Source organism: Mesoplodon mirus, assembly GCF_964341445.2.
Source record: "Mesoplodon mirus genome assembly, chromosome: 6".
Lineage (NCBI taxonomy): Eukaryota > Metazoa > Chordata > Mammalia > Artiodactyla > Ziphiidae > Mesoplodon > Mesoplodon mirus.
In genome coordinates this window covers 58,354,552-58,380,681 of record NC_138982.1, presented here as the reverse complement: position 1 = coordinate 58,380,681, position 26,130 = coordinate 58,354,552, and the positions used below count along the sequence as shown (strand labels likewise).

At 40.2% G+C, this 26,130-nt stretch overlaps 1 protein-coding gene across 4 annotated transcripts in view; it reads right to left on the bottom strand.

Annotated features, from left to right (window-relative positions):
- Positions 1-18,590: 18,590 nt before the first annotated feature.
- Positions 18,591-26,130, bottom strand: part of PLD1 (phospholipase D1) — a 206,546-nt gene continuing 199,006 nt past the window's right edge. For all 4 annotated transcript variants that reach the window (XM_082624745.1, XM_082624746.1, XM_082624748.1 and 1 more), the window contains 2 exons: positions 25,547-25,664; positions 18,591-23,936 (listed from right to left, as the gene is read on the bottom strand). In XM_082624745.1, the coding sequence (XP_082480871.1) occupies positions 23,712-23,936; positions 25,547-25,664 (343 nt within the window). In that variant the 3' untranslated portion in view covers positions 18,591-23,711. The remainder of the gene's footprint in view (positions 23,937-25,546; positions 25,665-26,130) is intronic.

Here is a 26,130-nt window from a genome sequence, read left to right as displayed (position 1 = left end):
TTGCACTGTTGGTGTGAATGTAAATTGATACAGCCACTATGGAGAACAGCTTGGAGGTTCGTTAAAAAACTAAAAATAGGGCTTCCCTGGTGGCGCAGTGGTTGGGAGTCCGCCTGCCAATGCAGGGGACACGGGTTCGAGCCCTGGTCCGGGAGGTTCCCACATGCCGCAGAGCAACTAAGCCTGTGCGCCACAACTACTGAGCCTGAGCTCTAGAGCCCGTGAGCCACAACTACTGAAGCCCACACACCTGGAGCCCGTGCTCCGCAACAAGGGGAGCCACTGCAGTGAGAAGCCCGCACACCACAATGAAGAGTAGCTGCTGCTCACTGCAACTAGAGAAAGCCCGCGCATAGCAACTAACACCCAACACAGCCAAAAATAAAAAATAATAAATAATAAAAAAAAAACAACTAAAAATAGAACTACCATATGACCCAGCTATCCCAATACTGGGCATATACCCTGAGAAAAGCATAATTCAAAAAGAGTCATGTACCACAATGTTCATTGCAGCACTATTTACAATAGCCAGGACATGGAAGCAACCTAAGTGTCCATCAACAGATGAATGGATAAAGAAGATGTGGCACATATATACAATGGAATATTACTCATCATAAAAAGAAACGAAATTGAGTTATTTGTAGTGAGGTGGATGGACCTACTGACTGTCATATACAGTGAAGTAAGTCAGAAAAAGGAATACAAATATCATATGCTAACACATATATATGGAATCTAAAAAAAAAATGGTTCTGATGAAACTAGGTGCAGGACAGGAGTAAAGACACAGACGTAGAGAATGGACTTGAGGACACAGGGAAGGGGAAGTGTAAGCTGGGATGAAGTGAGAAAGTAGCACTGACATACATACACTTCCAAATGTAAAATAGATAGCTAGTGGGAAGCAGCTGCATGGCACAGGGAGGTCAACTTGGTGCTTTGTGACCACCTAGAGGGGTGGGATAGGGAGGGTGGGAGGGAGATGCAAGAGGGAGGGGTTATGGGGATATACGTATACGTATAGCTGATTCACTCTGTTATATAGCAGAAACTAACACAACACTGTAAAGCAATTATACTCCAATAAAGATGTTAAAAAAAAGAAAGTTCTGTACTACAAAGGACACTATGAAGAAAATGAAAAGACAAACCACAGAGTAAGAGAAAATACTTGCAAATGATATATCTGACAAGGAACTTCTATATAGAATATGTAAAGAGTTCTTATAACTTAGTAACAAAATGACAAACCAATAAGAAAATGGGCAAAGGATCTGAGTAGACATTTCTCCAAAGTAATGAAAATGGCCAAAGAGCATGTGAAAATATTCTTTACATCATTAGCCATCAGGACAATGTAAATGAAAACTCCAATGAGATGCTACTTCATACTAACTAGGATGACTATAATAAAAATATCAGATAATAACAAATGTTGGTGAGGATATTGAACCCTCATACATAGTGATGGGAATGTAAAATGGTGCAGCCACTTTGAAAAACAGTCTGGCAGTTCCCCCAAAAGTGAAAGAGTTACCATATGACCCAGCAATTTCACTTCTAGGTATGAACCTAAGAGAAATGAAAACATGCCCACATCAAAACTTCTAGACAAATGTTTATAGCAGCCTTATTAATAATAACTAAAAGATGTATACAGATTCAGTGAAATCCCTATCAAACTACCACTGGCATTTTTCACAGAACTAGAACAAAAAAATTCACAATTTGTATGGAAACACAAAAGACCCCGAATGGCCAAAGCAATCTTGAGAACAAAAAATGGAGCTGGAGGAATCAGGCTCCCTGACTTCAGACTATACTACAAAGCTACATTAATCAAGACAGTATGGTATTGGCACAAAAACAGAAAGATAGATCAATGGAACATGATAGAAAGCCCAGAGATAAACCCACGCACATATGGTCACCTTATCTTTGATAAAGGAGGCAGGAATGTACAGTGGAGAAAGGACAGTCTCTTCAATAAGTGGTGCTGGGAAAACTGGACAGGGACATGTAAAAGTATGAGATTAGATCACTCCCTAACACCATACACAAAAATAAACTCAAAATGGATTAAAGACCTAAATATAAGGCCAGACACTATAAAAGTCTTAGAGGAAAACATAGGCAGAACACTCTATGACATAAATCACAGCAAGATCCTTTTTGACCCACCTCCTAGAGAAATGGAAATAAAGACAAAAATAAACACATGGGACCTAATGAAACTTAAAAGCTTTTGCACAGAAAAGGAAACCATAAACAAGACCAAAAGACAACCCTCAGAATGGGAGAAAATATTTGCAAATGAAGCAACTGACAAAGGATTAATCTCCAAAATTTATAAGCAGCTCATGCAGCTCAATAACAAAAAAACAAACAACCCAATCCAAAAATGGGCAGAAGACCTAAATAGACATTTCTCCACAGAAGATATACAGACTGCCAACAAACACATGAATGGATGCTCAACATCTTTACTCATTAGAGAAATGCAAATCAAAACTACAATGAGATATCATCTCACACCAGTCAGGATGGCCATCATCAAAAAATCTACAAACAATAAATGCTGGAGAGGGTGTGGAAAAAAGGGAACACTCTTGCACTGCTGGTGGGAATGTGAATTGATACAGCCACTATGGAGAACAGTATGGAGGTTCCTTAAAAAACTAAAAATAGAACTACCATACGACCCAGCAATCCCACTACTGGGCATATACCCTGAGAAAACCATAATTCAAAAAGAGACATGTACCAAAATGTTCATAGCAGCCCTATTTACAATAGCCCGGAGATGGAAACAACCTAAGTGTCCATCATCGGATGAATGGATAAAGAAGATGTGGCACATATATACAATGGAATATTACTCAGCCATAAAAAGAAATGAAATTCAGCTATTTGTAATGAGGTGGATAGACCTAGAGTCTGTCATACAGAGTGAAGTAAGTCAGAAAGAGAAAGACAAATACTGTATGCTGACACATATATATGGAATTTAAGAAAAAAAAATGTCATGAAGAACAGAGGGGTAAGACAGGAACAAAGACACAGACCTACTAGAGAATGGACTTGAGGATATGGGGAGGGGGAAGGGTAAGCTGTGACAAAGTGAAAGAGCGGCATGGACATATATACACTACCAAACGTAAGGTAGATAGCTAGTGGGAAGCAGCCGCATAGCACAGGGAGATCAGCTCGGTGCTTTGTGACCGCCTGGAGGGGTGGGAAAGGGAGGGTGGGAGGGAGACGCAAAAGGGAGGGTATATGGGAACATATGTATATGTATAACTGATTAAATTTGTTATAAAGCAGATATATATATATATATATACAACTTGTTAATCAACTATACTTCAATAAAAAATAAATTTGAAAAAAAAAAGATGTAAACAACCCAAATGTCCATCAACTGATGAATGGATGAACAAAATTTGGTATTTCTATCCAACGGAATATTACTCAGCCATAAAAATGAATTAAGTTCTGATACATGCTACAACATAATGAACCTTGAAAACACTATGCTAAAAAGAGTCAGTTATAAAAATCGCATATTATATGATTCCCTTTATATGAAATATCCAGAAAAGGCACATCTATCGATATAGAAAATAGACTAGTAGTGCCTACGAGTGAGGTGGGGGGGGCATGTTTGAGAGGTGATAGCTGAAAGATACAGGTTTTTGTTTGAGGTGATGGATGTATTCTAAAACTGACCACGGTGATATGCCCTAATTTATTTTTTAACATCTTTATTGGAGTATAATTGCTTTACAACGGTGTGTTAGTTTCTGCTTTATAACAAAGTGAATCAGCTGTACATATACATATATCCCCGTATCTCCTCCTTCTTGTGTCTCCCTCCCACCCTCCCTATCCCATCTTTCTAGGTGGTCACAAAGCACCGAGCTGATCTCCCTGTGCTATGTGGCTGCTTCCCACTAGCTCTATTTCATCACTCTCTACCTGTCATCAATCAATCCTTTAGTCATTCCCACTCAAACAACCTAGATGAGATTTTTCATGTGTTTTTTTACTGTTAACTAAGGTGATCTCATTGTCCAGCTGGGTAGCTCTTCTAACACCCTGACCTCTCAGTATCTTGACCTCTATTCCAATGCTTGTGAAATTCATGTTCACTCCACCTTAGTCACCCCTACTATGACTCATAGATATGGTATGAGTGATTTTCAGTTTTTTAGACTAAAAAGAAAAAAAAAAGTGTCAAGAATCAAACCTATCATTAAGATTTTTGGAAATGGAATGGAGAAGGTCAGGAAGGTCAATGAAGCATTTTACCCTGGGCTGTAGTTAATGTTATTAGTAGCCTGATAGCATGGGAGGGTGAGAGGAAGCACAGAACAGGTATGGGCTGCTTCAGCTGGCTCATTCCCTGAAACTTGTGGGGATGTGGGGCTTAACTCAGTCAGCTCTAAACACCTTGGGTGGGGGAGAGAGTCTGTTCCTTTCTCTCTACCCATTATTTAGACCTTATCCAGGTCACTTAATCTCTCAGTTCTCTGCTCCATAAAATGTCAACAAATAACAGCTACTCTGATCTGCCATGAGCAACTATTCTAAGATCCTACTTTGAAATGTTTGAAGCTCTTTGGAGAAGGGTGGACCTTTTAGTGGTCTTATATGGCCCTCTTGAAGGCTTACCTGGTCAGTAACTGGCATGCTCTGATGAAAAAAGGCCCTGAAGTGGTGAATGAAACAGCAACATAGTCAATGGAGACAATACACCCCATATCATCTGAGGGTCAAATTTTTTCCTGGCCCTGACTCCTTGCTATCAAGTACAAGAGATACATTTATTGGAAAAAATTTAGGTTACTTGAGTCTGGTGCATGCTCTCTGGAATTTCCAAGCCCAAAGCACTCATCCTGAAGTAATCCTGAATCTATTTCTGGTCCTAGGTACAGGTTTTATATTTATACAGCCCTTTACAATTTTCAGGGCACTTTCACTGATTGACTTATGTATTCTTTACTACAAGTCCTACCTTCAACAGTAAAATTGGAAGCTTGGCCTATGATGGATGTTCAATTGTTATTATCTGTCTTTTATTCCTCTAAATTTCTATCCCTAACTGTACAAATCTCCAGAGAGATGAAGCAAGGCAAAAAAAATATTGACTGGTCTTGCTTGATGTTTACTGGTTTGGGTGCCACTGGGGAAGGGGATAAATTGGTGGTCCCTTGGTTTGTGTCTGTCTCAGGTTAGACACAGGTTGAGCACCCACCTGGGGTTTTTGCAAGCACAGGAAGCTAATGTACATCTTCTAAGTAGCAGAGTTATCACACAAATAATCTCCACCAGAGACAGGTGTCCCATAGGAGGCTGTTAATGGTCCATAACATGCTTATCATAGCATAGAAATGAAGGGCCAAAAATTACAATAAATTGAAGTAGTTTGCTTCTGTGCTGAGGCTCTCAATCATGGTAACCATATAAACTCAGATACAGTTCAATAATTTATTTCTCTGGTCTATGTGGTGGGAAAACTCTCAAGGCTGAGGGACTTTGTTTTCCCCTCAGACTCTCAATGCTCATCTGTATTGCACTTTGGATGGTAATGGTTGCATTTGTGCTGAACAGTATTTTTTCTTCAATAAATAAAATATGGCGGGATAAATTTCTCTCTTTCTTTCTATTTTTGCTAATGAAACATGAACATTTGGTTCCCTGTTGTATTGCTATTATCCACGATCCATAATCTTTTATTTCATGTGTATCCATGTCTTCATGTGTGAAAAACTCGAGGTTCACAGACTAGCAGAAACAGAAAGAATATTTAACATTTAAACATTTCATGCAGTATAATGTCAGAGTTGTTATAATGGCCATTTTCTGTTTTCAACAAACATTGCATTTGTTGTAGCTTTCTCTGACCTATAAAAGCATCAGAGAGGATGCTTCTCCCTCCTATACCTCTTTTGACTTCTAAAAAGGGTTAGATATGTTCCTAATATACATGTTATTTGCAAATACATTAAAAAAATTATATCAGGTGAAACAGATTCTACTACTTACAGCAATAGAAAGAAGAGTTGAGGTTGGCTTAAGTGAACAAAATAAAACCATGGCTTATTTGAGATTCAGGATCCTGAATACGATGGGCTTCTTTTTCGGGTGTTGTAAGTCTATTATGATTTTCCTTTTTTTAAAAAAATTATTTAATTATTTGTGGCTGTATTGGGTCTTCGTTTCTGTGCAAGGGCTTTCTCTAGTTGCGGCAAGTGGGGGCCACTCTTCATCGCGGTGCGTGGGCCTCTCACTATCACTGCCTCTCTTGTTGCGGAGCACAGGCTCCAGATGCGCAGGCTCAGTAATTGTGGCTCACAGGCCTAGTTGCTCTGCGGCATGTGGGACCTTCCCAGACCAGGGCTCGAACCCGTGTCTCCTGCATTGGCAGGCAGATTCTCAACCACTGCGCCACCAGGGAAGCCCCCTATGATTTTCCTTTTTATGAATGGCATTTGACAACCATTTGACAATTCTTATAATAGAACCCAGTGTGAATATGAACACAAAAGTCTTTGGGATTCTTGCAAGTGCAAGAAAGTAATGTACATCTTCTAGGTAGCAGAGTTATCACACAAATAATCAACTCATGAAAAAGACCAGAGCAAAACCAAATATCTACCTGGGAGAAAAAGAAGTCTGAAAAAAAAGTATAACGGCCAATGTCTGTGGTAGGGAGCTTCCATGATGACCCCAATGATCCTGCCTCCCGGTATTTGTGCTGTGTATATAGATGGTCCCTGACTTATTTATGATGGTTTGACTTGAAATATTTTGACTTTACGATGGTGTGAAGGGATAAGCATTCTGTAGAAACTGTACTTCGAATTTCAAATTCTGATCTTTTCCCAGGCTAGGAATATGCAGTATGATACTCTCTGGTGATGCTGGGTAGTGGTGAGATGCCCATAGTTCCCAGTCCGCCCTGTGAGCACGAGGGTAAACAACTGGTACAATTATAACCATTGTGTACCCATACAACCATACAAAAGTTTTTCACTTTTGGTACAGTATTCAATAAATTACATGAGATATTCAACACTTTATTATAAAATGCTCTGTGTTAGTTGATTTTGCCCAACTACAGGCTAATGTAAGTGTTCTGAGCACATTTAAGGAAAGCTAGGCTAAGCTATGATGTTTGGTACGTTAGATGTATTAAATACATTTTTAATTTAACAATATTTTCATCTTACAATGGGTTTATTGGGGCATAAGCCCATTGTAAGTCGAAAAGATCTGTAGTCTTCATCCACACGGAATAGGGCTGACTGGTGTAATCAATAGGATAGTGGTGTAATGATAGTTTGTGACTTCCAAGGCGAGGTCATAAAAGACGTTTTCGGGACTTCCCTGGTGGCGCAATGGTTAAGAGTCCGCCTGCCAATGCAGGGCACATGGGTTCGAGCCCTGGTCCAGGAAGATCCCACTTGCCACAGAGCTACTAAGCCCATACACCACAACTACTGAGCCTGTGCTCTAGAGCCCGGGAGCCACAACTACTGAAGCCCGTGTGCCACAACTACTGAAGCTCACACACCTAGAGCCCGTGCTCCACAACAAGAGAAGCCACCACAATAAGAAGCCCACGTACCACAACAAAGAGTGGCCCCCGCTCACTGCAACTAGAGAAAGCCCACGCACAGCAACGAAGACACAACGCAGCCAAAAATAAATCAGTAAATTTATATATATATAAAAAAGGACATATGTTTTCTGCTTTGCTTTCTCTTGGATCACTCACTCTGGGAGAAGCCAGCTGCCATATTGTGAGACCACTCAAGCAGCCCTATGTTATGAGAATTTTCACCACAGCATGTTTCTGGTAGTGGGTAGCTGGAGGTAGCCTGGGTGTCAGTTTGTGGGAAAGTAATGGGTGAAATGTGATGATTGCATAACAGTAAGCTCCATGATTAAATGCAAGAGGTTGGACCTGCATACATCAACGTACGTAGGTATTAAAAATACTGCTTCCCCAGAAATAATATTATTTATGCAAATAAAAATCCCTCAAACAACAATACACATTTTGCAAGAACACATTCAAGTAAAAAGATATACAAAAATACATTAAAATGCAGATCATGGCAAGGAGGAGAAAATGAATGGAATGTGTAGATAAAAATAAATAACAAATAAATTAAACAAGAGAGGGAGTCTTAATGGGCCTTGGGCTGAGGAATGTGATTTACTCAGTCTTCTGTACTAGAAGTTGAGAACTAGAATTTAAGAAAAAAACTACTGGAAAAAAATCCAGACTTTCAAAAGGAAGGGCATGTGAAAAAGAGGAGTAGCATCCAGTGACACCTCAGACCAGTTTCAAAACAAAAAGACATCTGTGCTCCAGGGCTGGGTTGTTCTGGGCATAAAAGCAGGTAATTAACAGGGTGAGGGGAGGATGATTTAAGCTGCCAATCAAGGCCAGTTTTGCCTTCTACCTTAGGGTCCTTGTGTCTTTATCCAGGGAATGGACTGTAAAGTAAAGTTTCTTATGAATGAAGAACGGTTATGAAAAAGAGCCTCAGAAAATAATGCCTTTATTTTAAAAGACTTAAAAAAAATACTGCTCCTGTTTTTGTTGTTTCTCATAAATCACCAAGTGTTTGTGTACTGAGTTATCTGGTGCAATTCTAAACCTACCTGTTGACCTACTGTCTAGAAAGTGAATAGCCAAATATCATGAGAAAAGCTATTTAATTTTGTATTAACCTTTAAATGGGATTTTGACCTGATGTTTAAAGGTTCCATTATCACAGCTTGAACTATATTTTATATTTTAAAAAAGTGGTTGAAAAAAAAAAACAAAACAAACAAACAAAAAAAGTGGTTGAGACTTTATTAATACTAAAGAAAAATTTAAAAATCCACTTCCTACCCCACCACTCTAACATAAAAACAGCTCTTAATTCTTTGGGTTCTCATCCATGCTTTATAGATTGGCCTAATGAATCTCACATGTCATGAGCAAAGGAAGATTTTCAAGTCACTTTTCACATAACCTGAACAATACGCTATGCACTGTGACAAGCCCAATATGAAGTATGAAGAAAGAAGATCCTCGTCTTTAAATTATATGCTTCTAAAGGGAACCCACCTGCACTGTTGGTGGGAATGTAAATTGATACAGCCACTGCGGAGAACTGTATGGAGGTTCCTTAAAAAACTAAAAATAGAACTACCATATGACCCAGCAATCCCACTACTGGGCATATACCCTGAGAAAACCATAATTCAAAAAGATACATGGAGGACTTTCAGGGAAAATGGCGGAAGAGTAAGACGCGGAGATCACCTTCCTCCCCACAGATACACCAGAAATACATCTACACGTGGAACAACTCCTACAGAACACCTGCTGAACGCTGGCAGAAGACCTCAGACCTCCCAAAAGGCAAGAAACTCCCCACGTACCTGGGTAGGGCAAAGCGGAGAGATTCCCGCACAGAGGATCGGTGCCGACCAGCACTCACCAGCCCGAGAGGCTTGTCTGCTCAAACGCCGGGACGGGTGGGGGCTGGAAGCTGAGGCTCGGGCTTCGGTCTGAACGCAGGGTGAGGACTGGGGTTGGCGACGTGAACACAGCCTGAAGGGGGTTAGTGCACCACAGCTAGCCAGGAAGGAGTCCGGAGAAATGTCTGGAGCTGCCGAAGAGGCAAGAGACTTTTTCTTCCCTCTTTGTTTCCTGGTGCGCGAGGAGAGGGGATTAAGAGCGCTGCTTAAAGGAGCTCCAGAGACGGGCGCAAGGCGCGGCTAAAAGCGCGGAGCCCAGTGACGGGCGTGGGACGCTGGGGCTGCTGCTGCCGCCACCAAGAGGCCAGTGTGCGAGCGCAGGTCACTGTCCACGCCCCCCTTCCGGGGAGCCTGTGCAGCCCGCCACTGCCGGGGTCCGGGAATCCAGGGACGGCTTCCCCGGTAGAACGCACGGCGCGCCTCAGGCTGGTGCAACGTCAGGCTGGCCTCTGCCGCGCAGGCTCGCCCCGCCTCCGTACCCCTCCCTCCCCCCCGCCTGAGTGAGCCGGAGTCCCTTAAGCGGCTGCTCCTTTAACCCTGTCCTGTCTGAGCGAAGAACAGACGCCCTCCGGCGACCTACACGCAGAGGTGGGGCCAAATTCAAAGCTGAGACCCAGGAACTGTGAAAACAAAGAAGAGTAAGGGAAATCTCTCCCAGCAGCCTCAGAAGCAGCGGATTAAAGCTCCACAATCAACTTGATGTACCCTGCATCTGTGGAATACATGAATAGACAACGAATCATCCCAAATTGAGGAGGTGGACTTTGAGAGCAAGATTTATGATTTTTTCCCCTTTTCCTCTTTTTGTGTGTATGTGTATGGTTCTGTGTGAGATTTTGTCTGTATAGCTTTGCTTCCACCATTTGTCCCAGGGTTCTATCCGTCTGTTTTTTGTTCGTTTGTTTTTTCTTAATAATTATTTTTTATTTTAATAACTTTATTATATTTTATCATACTTTAGTTTATTTTATCTTCTTTCTTTCTTTTTGTCCTTCCTTTCCTCTTTCCTTCCCTCCTTCCTCCCTCCCTCCCTCTTCTCTTTCTTTCTCTCTACTTCTACTAATTCTTTCTTTCTACTTTTTCTCCCTTTTATTCTGAGCCGTGTGGATGAAAGGCTCTTGGTGCTGCACCCAGGAGTCAGTGCTGTGCCTCTGAGGTGGGAGAGCCATCTTCAGGACACTGGTCCACAAGAGATCTCCCAGCTCCACATAATATCAAACAGCGAAAATCTCCCAGAGATCTCCATCTCAACACCAGCACCCAGCTTCACTCAACAACCAGCAAGCTACAGTGTTGGACACCCTATGCCAAACAACTAGCAAGACAGGAACACAACCCCACCCATTAGCAGAGAGGCTGCCTAAAATCATAATAAGTCCACAGACACCCCAAAACCCACCACCAGACGTGGACCTGCCCACCAGAAAGACAAGATCCAGCCTCATCCACCAGAACAAAGGCACTAGTACCCTCCACCAGGAAGCCTACACAACCCACTGAACCAAACTTAGCCACTGGGGACAGACACTAAAAACAATGGGAACTACGAACCTGCAGCCTGCAAAAAGGAGACCCCAAACACAGTAAGATAAGCAAAGTGAGAAGACAGAAAAACACACAGCAGGTGAAGGAGCAAGATAAAAACCCACCAGACCTAACAAATGAAGAGGAAATAGGCAGTCTACCTGAAAAAGAATTCAGAATAATGATAGTAAAGATATCCAAAATCTTGGAAATAGAATAGAGAAAATGCAAGAAACATTTAACAAGGACCTAGAAGAACTAAAGAGGAAACAAGCAATGATGAACAACACAATAAATGAAATTAAAAATACTCTAGATGGGATCAATAGCAGAATAACTGAGGCAGAAGAACGGATAAGTGATGTGGAAGATAAAATAGTGGAAATAACTGATGCAGAGCAGAATAAAGAAAAAAGAATGAAAAGAACTGAGGACAGTCTCAGAGACCTCTGGGACAACATTAAACGCACCAACATTCGAATTATAGGGGTTCCAGAAGAAGAAGAGAAAAAGAAAGGGACAGAGAAAATATTTGAAGAGATTATAGTTGAAAACTTCCCTAATATGGGAAAGGAAATAGTTAATCAAGTCCAGGAATCACAGAGAGTCCCATACAGAATAAATCCAAGGAGAAATATGCCAAGACACATGTTAATCAAACTGTCAAAAATTAAATACAAAGAAAACATATTAAAAGCAGCAAGGGAAAAACAACAAATAACACACAAGGGAATCCCCATAAGGTTAACAGCTGATCTTTCAGCAGAAACTCTGCAAGCCAGAAGGGACTGGCAGGACATATTTAAAGTGATGAAGGAGAAAAACCTGCAACCAAGATTACTCTACCCAGCAAGGGTCTCATTCATATTTGATGGAGAAATTAAAACCTTTACAGACAAGCAAAAGCTGAGAGAGTTCAGCACCACTAAACCAGCTTTACAACAAATGCTAAAGGAACTTTTCTAGGCAAGAAACACAAGAGAAGGAAAAGACCTAAAATAACGAACCCAAAACAATTAAGAAAATGGGAATAGGAACATACATATCGATAATTACCTTAAATGTAAATGGACTAAATGCTCCCACCAAAAGACACAGATTGGCTGAATGGATACAAAAACAAGACCCATATATATGCTGTCTACAAGAGACCCACTTCAGACCTAGAGACACATACAGACTGAAAGTAAGGGGATGGAAAAAGATATTCCATGCAAATGGAAACCAAAAGAAAGCTGGAGTAGCAATTCTCATATCACACAAAATAGACTTTAAAATAAAGACTATTACAAGAGACAAAGAAGGACACTACATAATGATCAAGGGATTGATCCAAGAAGAAGATATAAAAATTGTAAATATTTATGCACCCAACATAGGAGCACCTCAATACATAAGACAAATACTAAGAGCCATAAAAGGGGAAATTGACAGTAACACACTCATAGTAGGGGACCTTAACACCCCACTTTCACCAATGGACAGATCATCCAAAATGAAAATAAATAAGGAAACACAAGCTTTAAATGATACATTAAATAAGATGGACTTAATTGATATTTATAGGACATTCCATCCAGAAACAACAGAACACACATTTTTCTCAAGTGCTCATGGAACATTCTCCAGGAGAGATCATATCTTGGGTCACAAATCAAGCCTTGGTAAATTTAAGAAAATTGAAATTGTATCAAGTATCTTTTCCAACCACAACGCTATGAGACTAGATATCAATTACAGGAAAAGATCTGTAAAAAATGCAAACACATGGAGGCTAAACAATACACTACTTAATAACGAAGTGATCACTGAAGAAATCAAAGAGGAAATCAAAAAATACCTAGAAACAAATGACAATAGAGACATGACGACCCAAAACCTATGGGATTCAGCAAAAGCACTTCTAAGAGGGAAGTTTATAGCAATACAATCCCACCTTAAGAAACAGGAAACATCTCGAATAAACAACCTGACCTTGCACCTAAAGCAATTAGAGAAAGAAGAACAAAAAAACACAAAAGTTAGCAGAAGGAAAGAAATCATAAAAATCAGATCAGAAATAAATGAAAAAGAAATGAAGGAAACGATAGCAAAGATCAATAAAACTAAAAGCTGGTTCTTTGAGAAGATAAACAAAATTGATAAACCATTAGCCAGACTCATCAAGAAAAAAAGGGAGAAGACTCAAATCAATAGAATTAGAAATGAAAAAGGAGAAGTAACAACTGACACTGCAGAAATACAAAAGATCATGAGAGATTACTACAAGCAACTCTATGCCAATAAAATGGACAACCTGGAAGAAATGGACAAATTCTTAGAAATGCACAACCTGCCAAGACTGAATCAGGAAGAAATAGAAAATATGAACAGACCAATCACAAGCACTGAAATTGAAACTGTGATAAAAAATCTTCCACAAACAAAAGCCCAGGACCAGATGGCTTCACAGGAGAATTCTATCAAACATTTAGAGAAGAGCTAACACCTATCCTTCTCAAACTCTTCCAAAATATAGCAGAGGGAGGAACACTCCCAAACTCATTCTACGAGGCCACCATCACCTTGATACCAAAGCAAGACAAGGATGTCATAAAGAAAGAAAACTACAGGCCAATATAACTGATGAACATAGATGCAAAAATCCTCAACAAAATACTAGCACACAGAATCCAACAGCACATGAAAAGGATCATACACCATGATCAAGTGGGGTTTATTCCAGGAATGCAAGGATTCTTCAATATACGCAAATCTATCAACGTGATACACCATATTAACACACTGAAGGAGAAAAACCATATGATCATCTCAATAGGTGCAGAGAAAGCTTTCGACAAAATTCAACACCAATTTATGATAAAAACCCTGCAGAAAGTAGGCACAGAGGGAACTTTCCTCAACATAATAAAGGCCATATATGACAAACCCACAGCCAACATCATCCTCAATGGTGAAAAACTGAAAGCATTTCCACTAAGATCAGGAACAGGACAAAGTTGCCCACTCTCACCACTCTTATTCCACATAGTTTTGGAAGTTTTAGCCACAGCAATCAGAGAAGAAAAGGAAATAAAAGGAATCCAAATTGGAAAAGAAGTAAAGCTGTCACTGTTTGCAGATGACATGATACTATACATAGAGAATCCTAAAGATGCTACCAGAAAACTACTAGAGCTAATCAATGAATTTGGTAAAGTAGCAGGATACAAAATTAATGCACAGAAATCTCTGGCATTCCTATACACTAATGATGAATAATCTGAAAGTGAAATCAAGAAAACACTCCCATTTACCACTGCAACAAAGAGAAGAAAATATCTAGGAATAAACCTACCTAAGGAGACAAAAGACCTGTATCCAGAAAATTATAAGACACTGACGAAAGAAATTAAAGATGATACAAATAGATGGAGAGATATACCATGTTCCTGGATTGGAAGAATCAACATTGTGAAAATGACTCTACTACCCAAAGCAATCTACAGATTCAATGCAATCCCTATCAAACTACCACTGGCATTTTTCACAGAACTAGAACAAAAACTTTCACAATTTGTATGGAAACACAAAAGACCCCGAATAGCCAAAGCAATCTTGAGAACGAAAAACGGAGCTGGAGGAATCAGGCTCCCTGACTTCAGACTATACTACAAAGCTACATTAATCAAGACAGTATGGTACTGGCACAAAAACAGGAAGATAGATGAATGAAACAGGATAGAAAGCCCAGAGATAAACCCACTCACATATGGTCACCTTATCTTTGATAAAGGAGGCGAGAATGTACAGTGGAGAAAGGACAGCCTCTTCAATAAGTGGTGCTGGGAAAACTGGATAGGGACATGTAAAAGTATGAGATTAGATCACTCCCTAACACCACACACAAAAATAAGCTCAAAATGGATTAAAGACCTAAATATAAGGCCAGACACTATAAAAGTCTTAGAGGAAAACATAGGCAGAACACTCTATGACATAAATCACAGCAAGATCCTTTTTGACCCACCTCCTAGAGAAATGGAAATAAAGACAAAAATAAACACATGGGACCTAATGAAACTTAAAAGCTTTTGCACAGCAAAGGAAACCATAAACAAGACCAAAAGACAACCCTCAGAATGGGAGAAAATATTTGCAAATGAAGCAACTGACAAAGGATTAACCTCCAAAATTTATAAGCAGCTCTATAACAAAAAAACAAACAACCCAATCCAAAAATGGGCAGAAGATCTAAATAGACATTTTTCCAAAGAAGATGTACAAACTGCCAACAAACACATGAAAGAATGCTCAACATCATTAATCATTAGAGAAATGCAAATCGAAACTACAATGAGATATCATCTCACACCAGTCAGAATGGCCATCATCAAAAATCTAGAAACAATAAATGCTGGAGAGGGTGTGGAGAAAAGGGAACTCTCTTGCACTGTTGGTGGGAATGTGAATGGGTACAGCCACTATGGAGAACAGTATGGAGGTTCCTTAAATAACTACAAATAGAACTACCATATGACCCAGCAATCCCTCTACTGGGCATATATCCTGAGAAAACCATAATTCAAAAAGAGTCATGTACCAAATTGTTAATTGCAGCTTTATTTACAATAGCCCAGAGATGGAAACAACCTAAGTGTCCATCGACAGATGAATGGATAAAGAAGACGTGGCACATATATACAATGGAATATTTCTCAGCCATAAAAAGAAATGAAATTGAGCTATTTGTAATGAGGTGGATAGACCTAGAGTTTGTCATACAGAGTGAAGTAAGTCAGAAAGAGAAAGACAAATACCGTATGCTAATACATATATATGGAATTTAAGGGGGAAAAAATGTCATGAAGAACCTAGGGGTAAAACAGGAATAAAGACACAGACCTACTTGAGAATGGACTTGAGGATATGGGGAGGGGGAAGGGTAAGCTGTGACAAAGCGAGAGAGAGGCATGGACTTATATGCACTACTAAACGTAAGGTAGATAGCTAGTGGGAAGCAGCCACATAGCACAGGGAGATCAGCTCGGTGCTTTGTGACTGCCTGGAGGGGTGGGATAGGGAGGGTGGGAGGAAGGGAGACTCAGGAGGGAAGGGATATGGGAACAGATGTATATGTATAACTGATTCACTTTGTTATAAAACAGAAACTAATACACCATTGTGAAGCAATTATACTCCAATAAAGTTGTAAAAAAAAAAAAAGATACATGTACCACAATGTTCACTGCAGCACTATTTACAATAGCCAGGAGATGGAAACAACCTAAGTGTCCATTGACAGATGAATGGATAAAGAAAATGTGGCACATATGTACAGTGGAATATTACTCAGTCATAAAAAGGAACGAAACTGAGTTATTTGTAGTGAGGTGGATGGACCTAGAATCTGTCATACAGGGTGAAGTAAGTCAAAAAGAGAAAAACAAATACCATATGCTAATGCATATATATGGAATTTTAAAAAACGGTACTGATGAACCTAGTGGCAGGACAGGAATAAAGATACAGACGTAGAGAACAGACTTGAGGGCATAGGGGGAAGGGGAAGCTGGGATGAAGTGAGAAAGTGGCATGGACATATATAAACCAGCAAATGTAAAATAGCTAGCTAGTGGGAAGCAGCTGCATAGCACAGGGAGATCAGCTCAGAGCTTTGTGACCACCTAGAGGGGTGGGAAAGGGAGGGTGGGAGGGAGACGCAAGAGGGTGGGGATATGGGGATATATGTGTATGTAGAGCTGATACACTTTGTTGTACAGCAGAAACTAACACATTGTAAAGCATTTATACTCCAATAAAAATGTAAAAAAAAAAAAAGAAAAAGCAAATTATATGCTTCTAGAATAAGAATTACTACATCGTGAAAAAGAAAAATCACAGGCCCATTCTAGGGGGTGTTGTTGACGCCCCATTACACAGGCTGTCCACCCACCTCTGAGCTCAACTGTAGCTGCAGAGGGCAGTTCCCCAAGCTGCAGCTTTGCCCCTGATGGGCTTCTGTCTCTCCACCGGCTCTCTTGGACCCACAGCAGCTTGCTGAGTCCTTGGGTAAGGAAGTTCCAGAAGTGCTGGGGAATTGACTCCCCCAGGGCCAATATTTAACCAAGGAGAAATGGAAATTTGTGGATAAAGATACCTTATTGCTGAAAAGAAGAGTGGCAAATTGGGAGTGATTCAGCTGGATAGTTAAGGAGGGGTGGGTCCATAAAGAGCCTTATAAAACCTTATGAGGACTTCACCCTGAAAACAAAAGCTCTTAAAGGGATTTAAGCTAGAAGAGACATGATCAGATCTGCGGTTTAAAATTATCTCTAATTGTAGTGAATGGATTTGGGAGGGACCAGACCTGACTGTGAGACTAGTTAATCCACATGAGGTGATGGTGAACAAGGTCAAGTAGGAAGTAGCATTAGGAGGAGAAATAAGTGACAGGACCTGGGAGATGTTTAGTTGTGGAACTAGCAGACTTGGTGGCTGATTGGAAGTGGGGGAGGTGAGAGAAAGGGAGGAATTGAGGAGGATGATTATTTCTCCAATTTGGATAATATTTGGTGGATAGTGGGGCTGTTCTCTAATATGGGGAACAACAGAAGGAGCATTGGGGGAGCATTTGAGAGTGCTGGTGATGGCTGCCATTTTGGACAGGATGTATTGTTGACTTTGAGGTGCATGTGGGAAAAGCAAGTAGAGATATCTATTGCTCAGACATCTAATGTGTCTGGAGCTTAGGAGAGAGACCTGGGCTGCAGGTGAGCACAGAGATGGCAGTGAAGCCATGGGAGTCGATGGGATCACCTGAGCATTGAGTAGAATGAGAAGAACAAGTCAGATCTTGAAGAAGTGAAATGGAGAGCCCACCAACGATTCTATAAACGTAAGCAGCCACCTGGAAGACAAAGAAAGCTTTAGAGATGCCTAGTTGAGATAAAGGCTGAGGATGTCCTTGTTAAAAAAGCCAGTGGGGGGCTTCCCTTGTGGCGCAGTGGTTGAGAGTCCACCTGCCGATGCAGGGGACACGGGTTCGTGCCCCAGTCCAGGAAGATCCCACATGACGCGGAGTGGCTAGGCCCGTGAGCCATGGCCGCTGAGCTTGCGCGTCCGGAGCCTGTGCTCCGCAACGGGAGAGGCCACAACAGTGAGAGGCCCGTGTACCGCAAAAAAAAAAAAAAAAAAAAAAAAAAAAAAAAGCCAGTGGGGTACAAAAATAGGCAAAACTAATCTCTGTTTCAAGAACTGGGGAAAGTGATTGCCTTTCAGGGAATAGGTAGTGACTGGTGGAGGAGGGGGCAAAAGGGGACTTCTGTCTCCTTCTCTTTCTGGGTGCTGCTGAGATGCGTGCATGAAGTTTGTGAGAAGACTGGGGGCAGCAGGAGACGCTGGGGCTCTGACATCTGCTCCAAAGGCACAGGTTACTGTCTCGAGCTCAAACCTACAGTGCGCTGGCTGTAAAAACCCCATGCACAGAAGGAGGAATCTTTTCAAGTAGAGGGACACGGCCAATTGCACACTTATAATTGTTTAATTAATGAATATTTACATTAAAAAAAGCAGTTAAGGGACTTGGCATCAAAAGCATTGACTGTGAGGCAGAGAATGGATACACGTATCATTTCCAAGGCTTCACAGAAGGAAAATCCAGGGAGACTGTTTCTTGAGTTCACAATTGTCATTCTGAATACAAATCGTTAGGCCTATCTGTCCTAATTTAACACTTTAGTTACAAACATTATCAACCACGCTTCCATATGAGTGCTCAGCTGGGAGAAGATTGCTTTAGTTGACAAAAACTCTTTCAGAACAAAAACACATGTGATTTTTCATTCTTGAAAGGACTTGACCTTGTTAGAATAAATCTATTGTAGAATGCTGGGCTCTGGGATATGGAGAGTTGAAAACCTTGCTTATGGAAGAGATGAGAACTCACCCAAATCTGTTTGGTTGAGGTACCCTAATTGGACATTCTTTGCTCTCTCTAGAGGAAGGATCAGTAAACGTTTCTTAAGGACGGCAAGTATTCTCAGATGTGCAGCTCATTTGGTCATGAGGCATGTAAACAAATGGACATGGCTACATTCAAATAAAACTTTACTTACAAAAACAGGAGGCCCAGCCTTAGTTTGCCAAAGCCTGCCATAAGGGTGAGGCTAGGGCCTGAGCTCTGTCCAGAATATCTGAATATTCTGAATGGATGGATGTTCACCAGCAAGTATCTGGTTTTTGCATCAGAGACACGTGCTCCAACTGCAATACTGTGATATGAATTTTTAGAATGGTTGAGGAGAATATCAGTACCTTTGACTCAGACAATTTTATGTGAAGAATCCAAGTGGAATATACATTAGGAGAGCATGATGTTGCATTTCCTAGTGCTGAGCAGAACTAGGACAACATTCACTTAAGTGCATTTATCTAGAATAAAGCAAACAATCATAGCTGCTAGAGAATAGGAAAGAGTAATTAAGTCTGCAGTTTGGTTGGATTGAAATCCCAGTCTCTGATTTTAAAACTTAAAAGTTTAAAATGATTAGTGTGATAAATTTCCATTTATCTTACTTTGATTACTTTTTGTTTTTAAGTTAAAATTTAATACTGGTATAAAGGAAAAAAGAAAATAACCTATAATAAATTAAGCCAAAGAATTTTTGTTTCCTTTAATGAATCCTTCCAATCTGCAGTGAAAGCCAATAATATATCACATGTGAATTAAATGCCACTAGGAATCATATTATGGCATCTGCCTCCCCCTAAACATAATGCGAATCCATTGATTCTTCACCTGCAACTTTTTGATAGATGGCGATGAATTCCTTTTCCAGTGAATTTCTAGATTCAAGAATTTCTCAAGGCCTATGCCTGGTAAAACCCATTTTAAACCTCCAAGTTGCCAGTAGTGATTGACTTCAGAGGATCTTCCAAGGAAATAAAATTGTATTCCTAAGCACACTGAAAATCCTTTAGTGTTTGCTCACTTTTCATACATGGGAGAATTGAGAGGGATGAGAAGACATGAAGGGCCCTCTTTAGCCCCTCTCCAGAGGTGACAGGCATCTGAAAATGCTCAAGTGCCACATCAGATCAGAGATGTTAAAAAGAACCATTACCTCTGTTAAAAAGTGATAATATTTTGTCAATCACTTAAAAGTGTGAGTTAAACTGAAGATTTATTTTAGATGCCTCATGTTGTTTTTTCCCAGAAAGCTTTTTCTTGTCCTCTAAAATGGTTTCCATAATACGAAAGCACTCTGGTTGGGGAAAGAGGTTGAAGGAATAAGGAATGAGGAGGGGCAGAAAGACGTGCAGGATCTCCACGATGTATATAAAATCTGTTCTGCCCGTCGTCTTGTATCTGCAAAAAGACTTCCTGGCTTACTGCCTTCGTCTGGAAGACTGTTAATTCACGACATGTTACAATTTCCCAAGTTATTACATAAGAGATTAACTGCTTCTGGTTTTGACTACCTAGAGACAAAACTTTCTTCCAAATATGCTATTAAAATAAAACCAATGTTTTGCTTTACAATATGTCACTCAATTATCTAATGACCAGCTCTCTGTGATGCATTACAGCTGAGAATGAAGCCCATCCCACTGGAGGGTGAGTCCCTGAGTGGACACTTGCTCCAGAGCAAATGCCTGAACCCGACCTGCTGTGTTTAGTAGCCTCCAACCACTAAGCTTGGTCAATCTGAATAGCTTTAATAGGCCATGACCACTTTCTACCCTTCACTTCTTATAATCATAGAATTTTTCCTTCTAGAAAGCAAAAAATTATTACAGAGATTATCAGAGTGTCAGGTACAGCACTTATAGGCATTTCAAAAGATTATAGTCAATTTAAAATGTTGAACAGATTCGTAATAGCTTTTCAAGACTGAATCACTTGCATTTTAATGTTTATATCAGACATTGTGATGCTAAAGATAAATTATCTGAACTTCTATTAGGTAGTAATGGTGTCAGAGCATGATGGGTAATTAGGCCATATGGTATATCCTGTGTCCACGGCCCATGCAATTTTTGCAGAATGCTGCATTACGTAAACTGCTACTGCAAAGCAGGCAATTATGGCACTGAATTTTCCATAAAATCCACCCAAATAAATCTTGCAGTCCCTCTCTTTGCAGATGAGCATCTTGCCTTTAAGAGGATGCAGTAGAAAAGAAACTTGCTAACAGTTTCTTTAGCAACAGCAGGAAGATTTCTTATCTGAGAGTCCATAAGTTTTTCATTTCATTAGCTCTCTCCTCCACCTCCTTTATTCATCCGGCAGATACTGAGCACCTCCTATGAGCCAGGCACTGTTTCAGGCTTAGGGGACACACTATGAACAAAACACAGGAAAGTCCCTGCCCCATGGAGCTTACATTCTAGTAGGGGGAGACAGACAAGCACATAAATACATAATAACACGGGGTTCAAAATAGCTTAGAGACATCCTGTCTGAAATCTATTTACTGCATCTCCTCTTTTTGGGGCTGTGATGAGTGAAAGGAGAGGCCAGTAATGGGCCAACAATGTCACTGGTCCTAATGGGTAAACTTCAGTGAGTCCTTCAACTAACCTGGTTCTCAGTTTCCTCAGCTATAAAATGGGCAGAGGTTGGATTAAGTGACTTTTTTTTTGAGAAAGGGCCCTTTCAAGAGCCAGTTTGTTGACTGTTCTACATTTTTTTAAAATTTAAAAAGAAAACATGAAAAATCCTTAGGTATTCCACATACACTCAACACTTTAAATGCCAATCTAAACTTCATAAATAGCAAACGTCTTATTTACAACTGCTATAGAATGAAGTCATTTTACTATCTTCAGCCACCATAAAAGCATATTCATTCCCATTGTTGGTTACATAGTCCCACCTCATTTGTAAAACCCTCCTGGGTGTGACACTGTCTCTCTCCTACTAACCTAGTTCACAGACTTTGTGCTCCTGTTTAATCTTTTCCACTGGACTATCAGTTCTAGGAAAATAGGGATTGGGTCCTTACTCTTTTGGATGAGATTCTGTCCAGGTAATCCATAGAGGTGTAATCATTGCACCTACACCATGTTTTATGGCCTCAGGCCCGTTGGGAACCCACATTAGTTCTTTAGGTTGTAAGAACAGTTCTGCTTAATAAAATTAGAGCTATGGGGGGGCTTCCCTGGTGGCGCAGTGGTTGAGAGTCCGCCTGCCGATGCAGGGGACACGGGTTCGTGCCCCGGTCCGGGAAGATCCCACATGCCGTGGAGCGGCTGGGCCCGTGAGCCATGGCCACTGGGCCTGTGCGTCCGGAGCCTGTGCTCCGCAACAGGAGAGGCCACAACAGTGAGAGGCCCGCGTACCACAAAAAAACAAAAAAACAAAAATTGGAGCTATGGGGTACCAAAGGGTATGTACACTAACATCCAAAAAGGAGAAATGGGTTTCCAGAACAATTCACAGACTAGGATAATGTGAATTAAAAAATAATCCTAACCTCTTTGGAACCCTGGTGGAATGTTAATGTATATTTAATAACGCAAGTGAAGTTGTATGCATCTTGCAAACAATTTTTCTTAAAGAAGGTAACATAGCTGGCGGGCTGAAAGTCAAATAAAGTTAGGCTCATACACATTAACTTGGCATGAGTTATGAAGCCCCTGAGTCTCTTGAAAGACAAGTTGTATTCACTGGTTTGACTTTGAAATGTAGAAACTCAAATTTCAATCAATCCAGCAGCTAAGGATGACAGGAAATTTTACAGGACTATAAGAAATCTTCTTTTCTTATCTGGATCAGATTCCCACCAAAGGTTGAAGATTGCTGAAGGCTGCATGCTGTGTCTTTGAGTTTTATCGGTTGCTGTGTAATCAAATATCCTACACGTTTTCAAATCTGATAGGGTGGGCCCTATCAAAAGGACACATCTTGTCAATGCCTTTGGAGGCAAAGTGAAATCTCTGCCTTAATAACCGAATTTAATTCCTTTCTGTTGATCTGTGGTGTCAACATACATGCTGTCAATGTTGTCAGAAGTGCCTAACATGGGCTGCTGTGTAGACTTTAAGGTCTGTCCTGTCCTTTCAGTCACTGGAAAGGAATAAGGACCACATCCTTGGTTGGGTGCACACAACTACTCCGGGGCCAGAAGGGCAGGGGCAGGAGCAACCCAGGTAACCTTAAATAACCTTGAAGCAGCATCACAACATCTTCTAGCAATAGACAATACCTCAAACAGAGCCTGTATGGACTATGAGATGAAGGCAGGTTCAGCAGACATCAATTGCATAAGTGAGGGTCAGAGAAAAATAAGGAGGTTCAGACAACTTTTGGCAAAGTAGATCACAGTGACAGGTAAATTCTTGATAGCAAAGAAAATGCAGTTTGGTATCCATCATGGAATTTTAGTATGTGTTTAAGCTGTTGGGTATATGCTACCTAAGAATACAGTCCTTTTTTCACAGGGATAGGCAGGAGGAATTATAAAGCCCTGCTGATTTTCACTGTCCTTATATCCGTATGACTACAGCCCTTCCCAACCAACCCAAAGGGTCCAAGGGTTGGATACAAGAGTGTACTGGGTCCGGCTATGGCTGTTAGGTCTCCAGAAAGTCACTGTGTGACATGTTCTCTTCAGGGTGGAAGTCTGAGTTGCAAACAAGTATGACTCTTAAGTCCAAACCTCGGTGGGCACCATGGCTTCTTTGGTTCCAACAGAAGGCAGTAGGTTTTCTTCAGACAGGAAATAAAAGGGGAATTGTACCAAGAACCCACGGATCTTTTTCAGTTCTTCCTCAGCTCTAATGGGATCTTCCTTTGCTAAGATGGGCTTGCTTATAAAGTCTCTCAGCTGAATTAAATTGTGTACTTCATCATTGGGAAGGCACCGGAACACCTGATTAAATAGGAAACTGAGTGATAGGTTTAAAAGCAAGCATATCCCCTTTACTGAAAATACTCATTCCAACCGACAAAACCTTTGTTTTATGAAACACATATTAATTGGTTTTATGTTACAGCGCAGACCTGATTGAAGGGTTACTTCTTTTATTTGCTACAAAGAGAGTGCTAGATTTGCTTCCATCAAAAAAAAAAAAACAACACAGATCCTATATCTGATCTACATAAGTGATTGACCTCAGGATAAAGTCAAGCTAGTGGTAAGGAGTTTCATGGGTGATACCTTACTTTCTGGATAATAATCACCCTTGAATTTCACTGGAGGCTCTGGTCTAAAAGGAAAGTTGTGATTATATTTTCTCTAACTTTTTAATTTTGAAAAATGTTTATATCTGTACCTGTACTTAAAGTTATCAATTGTGCATGTATTTTGCTAACTGAAAATAAGTTTCACACAACATAACACTTCACACGTCAATATTTCAGCATGTATTTCTTAAGAATAAGGACATGTGCCTATATAACCACAATATAATTCTCACACCTCAGAAAATCAATTCTATGTTATTTAAGATATGGTCCATATTCAGATTTATCTGATTATTCCCAAAATGTCTTCTATAGCTGTTATTCCTCCCAATCCAGGATCCAAACTAGGCTGTGCCCTGCATTTTAAAAATTACATTTGAAAAGGCTCCATGCACACAACCTATTTGATCATGGTCTTGAGGCCTCAGTATGAAATAAGGCTATGTAGATAGTTGTCATGTTTCATTAGAAATGATGAATTTTCTGTGCTGAGGGGACTCTGGAAGTCAGAAGAAGAATGCACTCTCACCCAGTTTATAATAGATGGTCAGTGGAACTCAGCTTGAATATTTTCTATGATGGAATGCTGGCTACTTCATGATGTAACCTGTTTCAGTGTCGGGTGACTCAACTCTTGTACACTCTTTATCATCATCAATGGACGGAACTTACCAGAAGATGCATTTAGGCTCCCTAACAAACGAAGTTGGTTTTAAAACACCTTTCCAAAATTAGAGCTGTCCAAATGAGGAAGTTTCTCATTATTAATAAGCTTCATCATTAGGATGGACACCATTTACTACATGTACTATGTGCTAAATACATTTAATAGACTGTTCTTTATCCTCACAACCACCTAGTGAATGTTCCTCCCAATTTATAGGAGAGGAAAGAAAGGAAGGCTCAGAACATCAAATTACTACACACATAGTTATATCACCAGCAACTGTGTGAGCTGGGCTGAACCCAAGTCTGACTCATTTTTTGATCCCATCTGCCTCTTTTCTCTTTGTCACTAGACATGTATAAAGGCTGGGTAACCACCTGCTAAGGATGCTTATGATGGGATTCTGGAATCTGAGACCAGAATGCCACTAAAGTCTCTTCTAAACAATAATCTATGGCTCTTTTTGACTCTGTTTTTTTAATGTCTACCAAGAATTATTTTATTACAACTTGGAGGTGTATTGTTTTTTTACACTCATTAAGAATACTCTGTACAATAATATGCAGAAATAATTATGTGCTTTTGTGACATGATTCAATTAAAAAAGGAGCAGGATATGTGAACCTCACCTTATCATAAATTGTAGCATTTCGAGCTGCCGTTGAAACCCACACCTCCTTGAAGAATTTGTCACTCACTGGATCCTGAATGTCTTCACTAGGGCCAGAAAGATAGCCGAGGACGACCCTGAAATACAAGTGTCCTCCAAAATGAGTAACTGAGACAAAGCAGTTTGCTGCAGGCACTGTTTCTAATGGTACAGCAATTCAGACACTCAACCACAGAAGTACTCGTTTTTTAAGGAAGTCAAAGGAAGCCATTAAGACTAAGTGTGTGTCTGTGTGTCTATATATAAAAAAGGCAAGTTGCAAAACAAAACAAAACAAAACAGAAAAATCTAAGTTGTTATGATGTTTGAAAGTTTTAACTGTTGGACAGAGAAACACCTTCATTTTGCTCTAAGAGAGTTCTTGTAATTTGGCCTAAGAGGGTGAGAACCTTGGAAGATAGGATTAGTATTCAAAGCATGTGCCTTTCAACATGCTGAGCCTTTCCAAAAAACGATCTCGGTAAATCCTCAACAGCCTTATGAAGAAGCAGCTATTTAAAAAAAAAAAAAAGAAGAAAGTAAAAAAATAGTAAAAACAAAAGA